The sequence below is a fragment of the Brachycentrus maculatus genome, unplaced genomic scaffold, assembly GCF_059751285.1.
Source record: "Brachycentrus maculatus isolate JH-2025_06_01 unplaced genomic scaffold, ASM5975128v1 h1tg000061l, whole genome shotgun sequence".
NCBI classification, from domain to species: Eukaryota; Metazoa; Arthropoda; class Insecta; order Trichoptera; family Brachycentridae; genus Brachycentrus; species Brachycentrus maculatus.
This window is the reverse complement of record NW_028280815.1, coordinates 2,647,570-2,664,213: the sequence shown is the minus strand read 5'-3', so window position 1 is coordinate 2,664,213 and position 16,644 is coordinate 2,647,570. Positions and strand designations below refer to the sequence as shown.

At 34.0% G+C, this 16,644-nt stretch overlaps 1 protein-coding gene across 1 annotated transcript in view; it reads left to right on the top strand.

Annotated features, from left to right (window-relative positions):
* vex (somatomedin B and thrombospondin type 1 domain containing protein vexed) overlaps positions 1 to 16,644 on the top strand; it is a 183,976-nt gene that overhangs the window by 116,771 nt on the left and 50,561 nt on the right. The window contains exon 3 of the mRNA XM_088256450.1: positions 16,125 to 16,316. Within this exon, the coding sequence (XP_088112576.1) occupies positions 16,125 to 16,316 (192 nt within the window). The remainder of the gene's footprint in view (positions 1 to 16,124; positions 16,317 to 16,644) is intronic.

Below are 16,644 nucleotides of genomic sequence, written 5' to 3'. Positions count from 1 at the left end.
TTAAGGGTACTTTACGACCATAGTGTATTCATCCGAAACCCCTAACTTCTCGGGGACTGCAATAAAAATGTGCAAAGACAATACCAACCTGAAAACATGTGCTTAAATGGTTAAATTTTATGAAATCGAACTACAAACTTAAATACCTCAATTGCGCCAGCTCCCATTTGTATGAAAGCAAAAGCGGAAAACCTCAGAGACAAAACCATCATGTCGGATCACGGAAGGGCGGCAAAAGAGGATAAAAGTAAAGTCCCGTTTGAACTGTGCTAGTCTGGAAGTTGGAAGTTGGCCATCCACAATGACGAGGAGATCAACAAGCTGCCCTCCAGCGTGACGACCATCGCTGCTCAGGGATGCGTCCTGCCCAACACCTTGGCCATTCTCCAGCCCATGGGATCAAGAGGAAGGCGTATTAATTTGTCGGCTCATCTTTTCCCCGCTCCAGACTCGACAGCCCGAGATCGATTGACGACGTTTTAATCCATTTTTTTTTATCATTATCATCATCATCTTATTATTATTATTATTATCCATGTCTTTATAAGCGCCCTTGAGGTAGTATTTTACGAAAATGGCGCTATACAAATTATCCAAATTATTATTATTATTATTTTATTCGATGGTACATTACTTCTACATTGAGTACCTTTAGCGCCATTTTGCTTTTTGGTATATTCTAGAAAAATGATTGACGATTAATTTTCAACATTTCGAGAAACAGTAAGAAAAGATCTCTTTTATAAAAGTAATAATGATATTTTAATGGCATCATTATCTTCGAAATTTCACCTTAAGGGCGCTTTTCAATTTTATAGCTAGGATTACAGAAATGTGTATCTATGAATACCTCATGTCACACGTATTGGATCGTTCATTGTGACCCCGATTTGCTCAATTTTTAGTATCGCTATCACGTACGTTTGAAAATTCAAGGGAAATGTTTTTTTTAATATCATTCTTAATATGATTATATTTTGATAAATCAGCAATCATTTGCACTGATAATGAAAATTTAATATCAAAGAAAAAAAAACGAAAAAAAAGAAAAAAACAATAATCTTTTCAATGCATTTTTAAAGAATGATATGACGAATTGATTGTATAAAAATAAGAAGGGTGTGTTGAGATGTTTCAAGCACGTAAAACGAATGAGTTAGAAATTTATGAGGCAAATGCAGAGAAAGGCCAAGTATGTTTTTTTTAAGTAAAAAAAATGGTACGATAGTATTTTTTGTGTTAAGTATTTCAAGTACTTGAAAGTGGCCAGCTCAGGAGTAGGAATAAATAATTTACGAGTAATATAAGTGATTTTTTCACTCAAGTATTTATAAATATTACCCTGTACTGGTACCTGAAGCAGAGGATTGATTAATTTTCTTAAATATGATAACGATCAAGATAACACTGCGTTTATATGATGCAGTGCCCTATGCACCATCAGGTGTAGATAAGGGTAAGAAGAAGAAGAAAATGTACGAGGAGGTTCAAGAGGCGAAAAAATTTTGCAAAGACAAATCGTTTTGGTGTTCTATTTTCTCTGCCTCGTCCTAAGAAAAGCTCGAAAGCGGCGTAATAGTAAGTTTCGAATATTTCAGACAATATAACAAAAGCAATATAACGCTTTTGAGAGTATAGATTTATTTAATATATTGCTATCCACCTTGTAGTCTGTATTTTCTCAGCATTTCTTCTCCATGTTATGATGTATAAATTTAAACGTTGTGTTTCACTCTCTCTCACTGCTCGCTTATAGTGTGTGTGGAGACGTGTATTTACCAGTGCTTACCTACTATTTGCTATTTTATTTTAATTTTAAGACTTTTTGTTTCTTTATTAGTGTATCCGTTGGTGTATTTTTATACAACATACTGTTAATGTGTATTAATCATGTTAAAGGCACGAAACAAATAAATAAATAACAAGTACATAAATAATAAATTCGAGTAAGTGTGTTGAATTATCACCCGTAGATTCATACAACGTGTCCTCGTATGTACGTGTAATTTGTGGACCGGCGACATTTCACCAACTCGTAATTGCTACGGGGTAACTTTCAAGTGGTTTCACCCCCTAAATGTACTTCCCCGCACCGAATAGGTCTGTCAGAGATACGCTTATTAGGATGATGCATCGTGGAATTGAATTTTCAGGCTAGTACGGCAGGGTTAGGTTATACACCCGCTTGAGGAGAGATATAACATACATGCTTTACCTAAGTTTTAAGTGAAAAGTCTCCAACTCGTTAAACTAACTCCCAGTTTTATGTCACTGAATTTCTTAATAAGCATATAACTAACTAACTAACTAGCAAACTAACCATCTCGAAAATTCTCCACAGGGATAGGTAAAGATAATAGAACGCCCCACTACTCTACCTTTGAAAACAATCTTTGCTTCGTCCACTTTTATACATCTCCTCACACATACCGTTATCAGCACTATATGATGCATAGGGCACTGCTTCTTATTGACGCAGTGTTATCTTGATCTTTACTAACATGAAGGCAAGGTGATCACTCCTGCGCTTCAGGACCAGTCCAGGGTAATATTAAATAAATATTTTCACCCCCCTCCCCAGGGAATCGAACCCGGGACCTCCAGCACGGTAGCTTAACACGCTAAACAATACACTAAGCAGGCGGATATCGTAGTATGTATTTATTAATAAGTACTTACTATGTACAAGGTTTATAGATCATTAAGCGGATTTTCGCTTCTTCAAGCTAAAAAAATGTTTTATTTATCTGTGCTTGGAACAGGAGGGACAATCTAGTGTGGGCCAGTCAGGAACTTCTCAGAATTTGCTCATTGCTGGGAGGAAACCACGTTGCTCTCCTCAGGAGAAACCGGACTGATGATTTTCGTCAACAGACCTTCCGTTCCACTAGAAGAGGGTTTGGCATTTTGTGTCCTAACTTTTTTTTTTTTAATAAAAAAAACCGTTGTATGTGTAAATTGTAATATTACAGTAGTATGTGTAATGTAATATTACAGTTGATAATCACCTTGACATGTATATATTTTGACTCGAACTCGATTAGAATCAAATTTAGGACTTCCAGCAGGGTAGACAAACGCTGTTATCACTACTCTACGGAGCCAGACATGTTTACTCTAACAAAACATTGTAGTAATATAATTTATGTTTTTTTTTTATATGTTAACAGAACGTTAAGAGCTGAACCATGACGGAATTCATGGAGCAATGTTTATTGTTTATTCTGCGATATAACTCAAGCGGAGGGCGGTAAATTCCGAACAGAACACATGTGGCTTATAAATGATATTGTAGAAATGGTTCCACACAAGTGTTCCGCAGTTCCACTCTTGTACACGGTGTTCCATCTCCCGTCTCGGTGACTTGTTCCCGCACAAGACACACGGCCACACATTACTTAATGCTATGTGGAGATACTTAGCTCCCAGAAATAATGTATGCCCCGGAAAGGGTGCTCTGGGGGCGGCTAACCCGGCTTACGGCCCTTCCGTACTGTACATAACGCAACTAATCTTTGAGCGCCTAAATACACATTGATCTTTGCGAACATGTCGTCAACAGAATGGAAAATGTGGGGTTTTCACATCTTTCTACCTGTAGAGCAAGGGTAGCCAACCCGCGGTCTGCGGGCCGCATGCGGCCCGCCGGGTGTCTATTTGCGGCCCGCGGAGCATTTTACATATTTAAGTGTACATAAAACCACCAAAAGAACATTATATCGTGCGTAGTTCGTATCATATCCCATATATGGAAGTATTTCACTACTCTGACAATTTCAAGACGCATATAATGGCGTCAAATAGTAAAGACGTTGGACCAAAGAAGAGAAGAGTAACAGAAGAACTGAAATGCTTTCTGATTATTTTTTGTATTGTCTACTCTAATTTAATAAATATGTTTGTTGTACCAGTCCAAGGTAATATTGAATAAATATTACAGTGAAAAAATCACTTAAACTTATTTGCCCCCCCGGGACCTCCAGAACGATAGACGAGCGTACTGACCATTACACTACGGGTGTTATACCTCAAAAAAATGTAATATATATATATATATATATATATATATATATATACATATATATATATATATATATATATATATATATATATATATATATATATATATATATATATATATATATATATATATATATATATATATATATATATATTTACATATATATATTTACATTTTTGCTACATCTTGTTTGCTTTGAATAAAAGAAGAAATTTTGTTTTACAGCCCGGTGTAAAATGTCATTTCTAAAATCTGGCCCGGCTGCTGAAAAGGTTGGCCACCCATGCTGTAGAGGTCTCACTGTGATGTAAATCTCAACGACACCTGTCGACTAAGTAAATAATGTGACCTCAACCACATACGAGTTCAATCCTTAGTGCGTCTTAACGTTTATTCAATTACATAATTTTATATGTATTGATTTGGTGTTTGATTTGTAGAACTTCATAATTTTTATTTCAAATATTAAAATCAAACGCTGATTTTCAGGGACTACTTAGTTGGTTTACACCATTTTGAGTATGTCCAAGTACTTGTTCACAAATTTCGCAGTGACAGTCGTAAGCCCTGTAAATCCCCAGACTTCCATATTTTTATTCATCTTTGTTGAGATGTCAAAAAATTGTATCGAATATTATAATATCAAATATTATAATATGTTGCTTTTTTTTACATATGAAAATTAAATTCGTGACAATTGGTTCGCCTTGTTATGGCATTATCTTTTTATATATATATGTTCATCCAAAATTTAAAATTTTTATAATATTATTTATTACATACACAAAATTTTAAATTTTTTAAATTTTTAGTCTAAAGTTGCTCGTTAATAAAAATAAGTATTAAGTTTCGGTGGAGTGGATTCGAACTCAGAAACTCTGATTCAAAACTCTGAGTCACTTACCACGGGACCACAACCCGATATCAAACTCTGAAACGCTATATCTGCCATATTACCTTCTTATAAAAAATATATGCTTTGCCTAAAATATGAAACATATATAATATATCTTAAAAGTAAGTTAACAGTTTATTTGTAAATTCTACTATAAAATCACTTCATCTGTTCATTTTTAATTAATGAAAAGGCAAAAGTTCTTGAGAAAAACTTATTTTTACTTATTTTTTCCGGAACATGATATTTTCTGTCTAAATATTATTGACATATAATATAGTTTTCTGTGAAAAATATAGGTTTATTGACAAACAAACAGACGTTTCATGTAATATTGATATTCGATATTCAGAAATTCATTTCATGCTTATACATTTTTCGCGTTTAAGGGGGATCTCAACTTCGTACATTTTTCTTTTGCAATACAGTGTTAACCTGAGAATTATATATGTGCTTAATGATTTTTTTACAAAAATGTTGATAGTATTCGTTTATAACCACTCACCGGTGAGTATTTTTGTAAAAAAATAAATAAGTAAAAATGACAAACCACAAAGTAAATTCTTTAAAAATTAATAATATTGAGAAAATACTAAATGTATTTAAAAAAATATAAATAACATTTCAGTTTTATCTTTTAGAACGTATCATTTTTATTATAGAATTTTTACATTTCAAATACGAAGATCTTGAATGGTGTGTATAAGGAGACGTATGAATGTGGATAGGTGAAAATTGTTTGCAACGACAGATTGGTTTGGCTTTCTATTCTCTCTGCCTTTCCCTGCGGAGAGGCGCGGTGTAAAGGTTAAAAAGTTTAGTCAGTTAGAACTCGGATGGGTTTTTAATGAAAAAAATATTTGTGTTCTTAGTGTATGCACAAATATTTTAATTTCATATTATTTTCGTAGGTCTAAGCGGCCGATTGATAAAAATGAAAATCAAGTTTTGATAGAGTGGGCTCGTATCTAGAAGGTTTACCTAGTACCGGGGTTGACGCCTGAAGCGCAGAGCTGATCACCATTCCCTCGTGTATTTAACGATCAAGATAACACTTCAAGCGAGAATTTATTATCCAAGTGTAACAAAAAACGCCCTAAGAGTGTCAAAAATGAAGAGTCTAAGGATCATATCTGGCAAGAGTCTACGAGATAGAATAAGGAACACCAGGATAAGGGAGATATGCGAGATGGAAGATGTCGTATGTTGGAGGCGCAACGAGAAGACAATGGTATCCGCATGTGAGAAGAATAGAACCATCCAGAACCCCAATATTGCATCGCATGACCAACCCCAAGGTAGACATCTCTCAGGCAGATCACCAAAGAGATGGATTGACTTATTTATTGTAACTGCAGACAGTTGGTAGGATTCCATTATGAATTGTTGGGTAATATATCCAAAATTAAACACGGTTATCGGATTGAATTCTACTTTTATTTACATATGTACGATAATATGTGACGCGTTTCATCTTATAAAGACATTATCAAACACTCAGATTATTTGATAATATCTTATTAAGACAACACGCGTCACATATTATCATATACATGTAAATAAAAGTAGAATACAATCCAATAACCGTGTTTAATTTTGTATATATTAAGCTTATAATTTGACGAGATAATTTATTTACAACATTTTGAACTTCCAAGAATTTGAGTAGTGTGGTTGTCAATATTGGGTAGAATTGATGAATGTTACACGTGTGTAAAGTGATCACTTAAACCAGCCTATGACGGTCGTCAGCCCCGTAAATGCCTAGACTTCCATATTCTTCTTCATCTTTGATGAGATGTCAAAAAATAATATGAAAATAACTCCTGTAATTGGAGATAATCCAGATTTTGTGAACAAGTATTTGGACACACTCAAATTTGTATATATTTACCAACAATTCAAGATGACAGCTAGGAATCATCTCAGGAGGCTAATTCCTTTTAAAAATAGGCCACAAATCCTAAATATAATAGAAGAAGAAGAATAAGGAGATGTTGTAATATTAATAAATACAATTATATAATAATAAATCTCTTCGCGACAAAATTCTGGTCCTTATGATTTCATGTTTTCGAGCGAAAGGAGAAATCGCCGAAGTAGATAATATTTCTTTGTATGATATTTATCCTCCCAGCGACGTATTTGTTTTCGATTTTCCTTATTTCCGGTAAAGGAATAAACAATTTCGATTTCAGGATTGGCAGATAAACATATTTATATAATTTCTTATGTTTTTCCTGTATAAACATACCAAGTAGTTATTTCTACATTTTGGTAACAAAATTTCAGGGTACGGCATTTAAATTTAAGTTGTTTAGAATACTGTTAAGATATAACAATATTTTGATTTATATATTTGAACTTAATATTTACTTGTCAAAAAAAAACAGTCAGTTTTTGTTTTATTATAAATCAATCATGTTAAAAACATATTGTTAATCTCTACATACTCGTATATATGAGGAGATGCATGAACGTGGAAGAGGCGAAGAATGTTTGCAAGGACAGAGTGGTGTGGCGCTCTATTCTCTCTGCCTACCCCTGCGGGGAAGCGGCGTGATGGTTAGTTAGTTTTTTTTTTACATACTCGTATATATTTTAAATTTGTTTCATATTCACAATATTTTGAGTGAGTCCAAAACTTTGTTCACAAATTTGGGTTTTGTCCATGCGAAAGCATGTAAAAACATGTGAAAGCATGCATAAAAAATGCAAAATCCGAAATTTGAGAAGTGTGGTTGTCGATAATTGGTATAATGATGAATGTTACAAAAAGTGATCCCCTAAACTAGCCTATGACAGGTCGTAGACTAGGTTATTACCTTATACCTAGACTTTTATTTTGTACTTCATCTACGTTGATAAATAAATAAAATATCATGTCTTTATTTTTTTTTAAATTGTATTGGAAAATGTATTAAAATTATATTTTGTAAAAAATCTTGGTTTTCTACCCCTGCCTTGTTTTGTATATAACATGATGTCGGTTACGACGACACCCGGTCGCTGGTCAGATAAAATTTACGTAGATAAAACTATGTAGTTGTTATTTTAATCATTTAAAAATTGCAAATTATTGACACTTATCAATGATATTCCAAGCGGGCTGAAATTTCACGAAATATCCTGAATTCCCTGAATTCCCTGAAACCCCCTGAAATACAATACCGCACCAATCGCCCCTCCTGAAAATTTAAAGTACGGTTCGGACAAGAGTGAATTCAAAACTTCAATCGATTATTTCAGGGAAAAGTTATTTATTCATTGTAAGTCACACTTCATTAGCGCTCTCGGCTCAGAGTCAATCAGAAGTTTTTATCTCGAGCCCAACTACGAGTCGAAGGAAGACGCAAAGAGGGTATGTGCCAAAATTGGGACATTTATGTATGGGCGCATTTTTAATAAACTGTTAAAAGGAAAAAAAAACAATCTGTAAGCCCATTCAAATCATGGTACTGGAGCTTTCTCAATCTTTGTCTAGATCTTCCATCTCGATGTTATGTCGCCTAAGGTCTGGGCACTGCTCACTGCCCGTGCATCTTTAAGATAAAGTGCGTGTAAAAAAAATTTTGTGTTTTTTTTATTATTCCCAAAAATACTTCAATTTCATACTATTTCTGTGAACCTAAGCAGCTCATTTTTACAAAAAGGTATCAAATTATGGTAGAGTGGGTTCGAACCCAGCAACTCTGACTCAAGAGTCCACGACACTAACCACGAGACCACAAATCGACACATTTGATGTCTCCGTTCTCTGTCCACTATGAAGTTTTTTTTTTAATTTTGCGAATTTAAAAGTGACTGGTTAAGTTGAAGATAAGTTCTCAAAAATCTTCGAAAGGATTGTCTGACGCTGCATTCAACTTGGTCTTGTATAGTCCTGTAGGTACATATATAGGCGAGTCATACAAGGATTATTAGAAATAACATTTTTACAGACTTATCCTTAAGTTGTATTATTATATTGTTATACATGTATTACTTAATTCCGATTTTCAGCTATCGGAATAATCGGCGAGTATTAATTAGTAGATGCATAAATGTATAAGAGGCGAAGATTGTTTGCAAAAACAGAATGGTGTGGCGTTCTACTGTCTCTGCATACTCCTGCTGCGCGATGATTTTTTTTTATATATATAATATTTCATAAAAATAAATAAAAACTATAAAAAGTGCTAAAACAAAAAAAAAACAATTTTTTTTCACAAATATTTTTGATCTAAATGTAAGCGTTTATAAATTTCTTTTTAATAGGTATCAATCGAATTTTTCAGCAGTCTATGTTGTAACTTAAAATAAAATGTAAACAGGTCATGCCTTTATGGGTTTTATCGAGTTGTGTAATACTATATTTTGTATTAGTAGCAGAGGAATGTATTTTTTTCTTTTTTATTTCAAAACTACGAATATGACACTTGTCGACTTTGTGTCTTACCTTCCTCGATAGTCGGAATGTCTGTGTTCAGTTTGATGGAAATGGAACAAGGAGCGGTTTCAGCTCCAATTTGGGAAACTTCTACATTCAAGCATAATCTACATTTAGTAATTTGGAGAACTTCGTCCTAAATCACAGTCGAATGCTCTCACATTCTATTAATTTGATAAATTCAATATCGGTCAGAAAAATCTGTTACGTGTCATTTTCAACATTTACTAATTTACTAAGGGATGGATCATGAACGCCATCTCATTAGCTTCCTGATAATACTGATCGACAACAAGTTTTAAAACGCCAAAGTCGTTAAAAATAAAAGTTTAGAAGTGACCTTATGTTATCTTTTTTAATTTGACTTTTACTTGGTAAATACTTAAAAAAAAAATCTATTGCGACACGGTTTCGATGCATTCCGTATCATTTTTAAACACCGTACATGATGCGGAATGCATCGAAACACGTGTCGCAATAGATTTGAAGAAATAGTGGTATTTACTAAGTTAAACATAAATAATTTTGCAATTTTATTTTTTTATAAAGAATAAAATTATACTAAAAACACTAACTATATTTTAATAAATAATAGTATATAAAAGTAGTAATAAATAATATTACTCAAGTATGATCTAAATTAAAAATGAATAGATTTTACAACAAAGTAACTGCCAAATTTCTCCACTCTGCGTGAATAACGCAATAACTCTTTATCTATTTTAGTTTCTAAACTAAGACGAAACATAGAAAGCGTCATTTTTTATATCCACTAACTAGCCATCACGCAGAGAGAATAGAACGCCACGCCAATCTGTCTTTGGAAACAATCTTCGCGTCTTTCACATTCAAGCATCTTGTCATACTTCCATTATTATAATTGTTTTTGTATTTCTGAGGCGAGCTTGACAAAAAGAAGATTGACAACGATATTATGTATTAAATTTCTTAATTCACCATATAAACTCTTTACTCGAAAATGATATTTACAACATTTTGAGTGTGTCCAAATACTTGTTCACAAAATCTGGATTATCTCCAATTACAGGAGTTATTTTCATATTATTTTTTGACATCTCAAAAATAATATGTCAGCCCCGTAAATTCCCAGACTTCCATATTCTTCTTCATATTCGATGAGATGTCAAAAAATAATACGAAAATGATATATTTATTAAATCAGATTATTTTGTTAAATAAGCAAAAGATCAGATGCATTTGAGTTCTAACAAACTAAAATAACTAACAATCACGCCGCATCTCCGCAGGGGTAGGCCGAGAGACTAGAACGTCACGCCAATATGTATTTTCAAACAATCTTCACCTCTCTCACTCTTCGCATCACCTCATACATACATTTAAATAATTGTTTTCGTATTTTAGTTATCGAAACATTCTTCCTCATTCAGACAATTTTTTTCTTGTCATTTAAACATTGTTTAAAGAGATCTTTAAATCTCATTAAACGTGATTGAAACACCCCTAAATATATAAGTCTCCCTTGCACCCACCCTCGACACGGGGAGGGTGGTTCGGGGAGAACTTTCTTCCTTGTCCTCCGACTTTCCTATTTGCACTTCAATTTGTGATTACCACCCGCCCGGGTGGGGTGTGAATGTTCCTCGGTGCGTAGGAACCTCTTTCTAGAATTTTCATCACGGTTTCCAATTTATTTTAGCGCATTACGTATTATTTTTATTCGTCGTGAGGGCAAATTTATCTCACCCCTTGTACACAAATATTATTTTAGAAATTTACAGGGAATAATAACGCTGTTCCGTGAATCTCAACAGGGGATACTTTTTCTGCCTAGAAATCTGTTGATCTGTCCACTCACGTAAACACTTAAACAATCACAATACTTTGAGTACAACATTTTGAGGGTGTCCAAATACTTGTTCACAAATCTGGATTATCTTGAATTAGAATTTATAAAATAACTCTTAATTGGAGATAAACCTGATTTGTGATAAGTATTTGGACACAATCGTTGTAAATAAATAATTGGTCAAATGATAAGCCAAAATAATTTGAAAAATATGTTTTCAAACCTTCGTTATATATACCCTAAAATAAAATGTATACTCACACACAGGCCATGCCATTGTGGGATCTTTTTTAAAACTAATATAATAAAATATTTTTGTACTAGTAATTAAATTATGTTGTGAAATACAAAAAATAAAATCCTCAGTACTTGAATATATTAAAGGATTTGGACATCACATACAAAAGAAAAGAGTCTCAGGCTCAATAAAAGATTTCTTCATCCCACCATAGATGGTTATTGTGGACTCACGCATTCTGTGTTACGAGTTTGATCACAAAATCAAGAAGTTTAAAAAAAAATACTAGTGTGGTTTATTTATGTGGAGAAATACAAATTTGTGAACAAGGATTTGTACACACTCAAAATGTTGCAATGTCATGTGTTATTTTTTCTACTTTTGGATTTAATTATTAATTTTAATTCACAATCAACGTATTGATTAATTAGTAAAATATAAAAATCTATGCACCAACTGTCAAATATAAATATATATATTTTTTAAATAATGTTTCTCATATTCTTATTTCTTTTTACCTGAAAAGAAAGGCAAAACAAGTCCAAACTCTGACTTCTTCTTATTCAAACTTCTTTTTCAAATCAAAAAGTCTTTTTAAGGAAAAATATACCTATCTATTTTGTGTCGAAAAAGCTGTTTCGGTCGAGTTACAAAATGTGGCAAAATAAAACTCTTATAACTGATTTGCACAAAGAAATTTGTAAAAACTATGTGTAGGAAGGATACACCATGCTAGTACGTCAATATACATATTTATAAAAACTTCAAATCGTTATTTAAAATAATGAGATTATTTTAATCTCTTAAAGAGACTTGACCGCAACAAAAGACGACTTTAAGCTCTTCTCTTTCCTCTTTCCTCTTTTTTCTTTGTTGTTTTTTTATTATTAATTTTTTTACATTCTTTTGTCCTAATAAAAGTGAATTATTCATTAATAATGTCAAATGCAAGCTAACTTAACGAAGCGTTTTCATAAGGTCTTACTCTGCCTAGGTTTTCTTAAAGAGCAATTTTCTTCTTCTTTTTCTGCTTGGTAGAGGCCTTGTGGCATGTTTTGAAGAGGGATCAGCCTCCTGCAATGTCGATACTACCTGTCAATCCATCTCTTTGGTGGTCTGCCCGGGGTTGGTCATGCAGTGCGATGTGGGAGAGTGTGGATGGTTACATTCTTCTCACATACGCATACCATTGCCTTCATCGTCGCCTTCCCCACCTAACGACATCTTCGACCTGGCATATTTCTCTAACCCTGGTGTTTCTTATTCTATCTCGTAAACTCTTGCCAGGTATGCTTCTTAGAGTCTTCATTTCTGACACTCTTAGCGCGTTTTTGTAACTAACTTTCTAACATATGTCATGATGGATCGCATACAGGTTTTATTTATTTTAATTTCAGAGCAATCTACTGAATATGATTTTTGTTACAGCTTTTTAGTCTTGCGAGGGTTTTACAAACTGTATCGAAAAACAGTTAAAGTATCCAAGTTTTTTTTGGTAAGCTTATATTACATTTAATATAAACTATTATTTACACTTAATTTACATCGTATGAATATTTACATCTTCTTACAGTAAACAAAACAATTAATTTTAATTCTTTCAGACTCTTTTCATTCTTCATACCTTCAGGCATCTCATCATACATTTTCAAACCCTTATACATTAAACAATTTTACGACTTTTTCAACAATGGCAGTCTTATTATATCCTTATTTCTAGTACTATGTTCATGAAAATTTTTGTTTAAAACTATTTTATCCTTAAAATATTTGGGTAATTTATGTTGAAAAATATAAATATAAAGATAAGCATACAATACATTAATCACGTTTTTTATACGTAACCAGTTGAGTTCTTCTCAAATTTTTCTTTATTATTATATATATTTTTCTTAAGTACTATTATCATAGCTTTATTTTGGATAATCTCTAATTTATTTATATTTCCTTCATTTCCCAAACATAATACTGTTTTATTTTTAAGGAATATGGTTGGATCTATTGAACATCTCATTCCGCCATTCACTCCAGACTTTGTTCCATGAAAAAGAAGCCCCTACGCATTTTCTAGACATTGCTTTCCAACTCAACAATAACCAAATTATAGTTCAAAAAACAAATTGTATTGTAAGAATATAACAGTTTTTCAGACAAATATATAAGGGCTTTCGAGAAAAATTCAGAATTTCCGACCAAGCCTAAAGGGATGTGTTGAAAATTTAATTCAATTTCTTGTACCTACACTTTCCATACACGCAGAAACCCCTTTTCATCAGCCCGTACTCGTGTATGTACAGGTAAAATGCTCACGATATTCCGTTTTTATAAAAGTTCTCAACAAAACATTTAAATGTGCTCATTTTACTCCCTAAGTGTAAAGTTTTGTTATTATGCGATCACCCCTGCTTACGAAATTTCATCGAGTTTGCAAATTGAATTCAAATTGGAAAAATTATATTTAGACTCCCACACGTAAATGTATCCGTATTTTTTGTGAATAAAAAGTATCGGATTTTACTCACCATTACGCCGTGTTCCGCAGGGATAGGCAGAGAGAATAGAATGGCCCACCAATATGTCTTTCCAAACGATTCTCACCTCTTTCACATTCATGTATCTCCTCATACATACCCGCCGATTATCCACTCCTTATCTGACCACTTCCAAGTATTTGAAACACTTGATCATGCCACGCTTTCCTCAGTCTTCCTCTGCTTCTATTACTAATTACATTCACCTTATTTTTTTTTGAACGGTTCTTTCTCACATGCCCTAACCATCTCAATACACACCTTTCTTAATTTTATCGATAATGCTTATCTCAGCCTTGTATTCTTTCCTAATATCACCATTCGAACATTTATCATGCAACTTTATGCATTCGTTCGAGAGAAAGCATTTCAACTGCATTTAGTCTACTTTCATCCTTCTTTTGGCAACTCCATACTTCACCTCCATACATTAGGGTTGGAACCAATACTCCATTGTGTACTGCAAGTTTAGCTTTCGTTGTTAGGGTTTTTTGTTGTTGCTATAACTAAATTCAATTTCACTCTGTTCCCAGCATTCACTCTGCTTTCTATATCATTATCAATCCATATCACTATCATTCATAAGCAAATCACTCTCTTTGCACACAGGGTTGGTACCAGGACTCCGTTGTGTACTGCCAGTTTAATATTCGCTTTAGTCCATTATAATATATACAGAACAATCAATAGACAAATAAAAAATACCTCCAATTTTGCTGTAAGTACCTTGAATAGGTAATGATATTCCTAGAATGTTACGCAAATATGTCCCCAAGGTTTATGGTCGCTACTTCATAAATTGAATCGTACAAATTTAGCCTGCAGCATTGGTACTTTCCCGAAATTATACCATTACTCTAACTTATATAAATTTAGCGTATATCTCTTATATATGGAGATCAAATTGCCTCTTTGGGAATTGAGGTGTCTGGGATAATTTTCGTAAAAGATCCTATCACTAAATAAATTTCATGATATATTTTTATGACGTTTTTTATATTGTCTTCATTCGTTGTATACCATAACAAAAAATTAATGATTTTCAAATTATGCTTTACCTGGTAAAAAGCAAAATTTACCAAGTTAAACTAAAATTAAATTTTAAAGGTACTAGTATTACCTACCACAAAATGATTAACGAATTAATTAATGAAAAAAATATTTCTTTACAAATCTGTTTTGAGAGAGTTGACCATTTTAAAAGATAGAAATAAAAATACAGCAGGACCTCAATAATCCGAATCCCCGCTAATCCGAACACCTCTGTAATCCGAACGCTCATTCATGCCTAGAATGGGTTGACCAAGTGGATATTCCTATGCCAGAGAAGATGCAGATTGCGATACAAAGCTTTATACTTGTCATTAAATAAATTTCGACCGACTGAAATATTTGATTGCTTTAAAATAAGACGAATGCATTTTATATTACAAAATACATATTTATTTAATTTCATAAAATTACCCTACAGGTTCTCTGTACCGTAATCCGAACAGAAGGTAAATTTTCGGCGTTAGGATTATAAGAAAATGTGACCAATGTGTAACTGTTTTTTTTCGGGAAGTCAGTCATGACTAGAATGGTGAATGTTACGCTTGTATAAAGTAATAACTTATCCAGCCTATGAACGCTTGTGCACTACACGGAATTTTACCGTCCGGCAGTCTGGTTTTGAAAAATGAAAGCGACTATGACAGTTTAGCGTGACCGAATTTACGCGCAACGTGTTCACGCACCGATCAAGAGCACCGATTCGCAGAAAGATGGGCACAACCACAAGCCGATCTAAGCCAATCATCCGTTTTATAAGCTAACTCACGTGCCGGACGGTAAAATTCCGTGTAGTGCATAAACGATTTATGGGCGTTTGTGCGCTACACAGAGTTTTACCGTCCGGCACTTCAGTTAGCGTAATAAAACGAAGATTGGCTTGAATTGGCTTGTGCTTTTGGCCATCTTTTTTCAGATTGGTTCGCTTGATCGGTGCGAGATCACGGTGCGCGTAAATTCGATCACGCTAAACTGTCATAGACCCTTTTTTTATACCGGACTGCCGGACGGTAAAATTCCATGCAGTGCACAAGCGCCCTATGACGGCCTGTAAACGCCCATACTTCCATATTCTTCTATATCCATGTTGACATGTCGAAATGTTAATGTTTCATTTCTTGTATGTTTTCAGTGCTGGACTGCCAGGTGTCCGCGTGGGGCGCGTGGAGCGCGTGCGACGCGTCGTGCGGGCCGGGCTCCATGTCGCGCTCACGCCGCGTGCTGCGCGCGCCCGAGCACGGCGGGCGGCGCTGCCCCGGCCTACTGCAGCGCCGCGCGTGCCAGGGCGCGCAGTGCGCCAAGCACGCCGCGTCCGCCCTCAGAGGTAACAACACTCTCAATTTATATTGTTTTATTTTATTTTATTTTATAATATTTTGTTTCATTTTTTTTAATTGGGAATTTAACAACAGTAACATCAAGTTCTTTTTTGTAACATCATTTTGTCCGCCTCCGTGGTGTAATGGTCAGCATGTTAAGCTACCGTGCTGGAGGTCCCGGGTTCGATTCCCAGGGTGGGGGTGAAAATAAATATTAGTGATTTCACACTGTAATATTTATTTAATACCCTGGACTGGTTCCTGAAGCGCAAGTGTGATAACCTTGCCTCTATGTAAGTAATGATCAAGATAACACTGCGTCAATTCGATGCA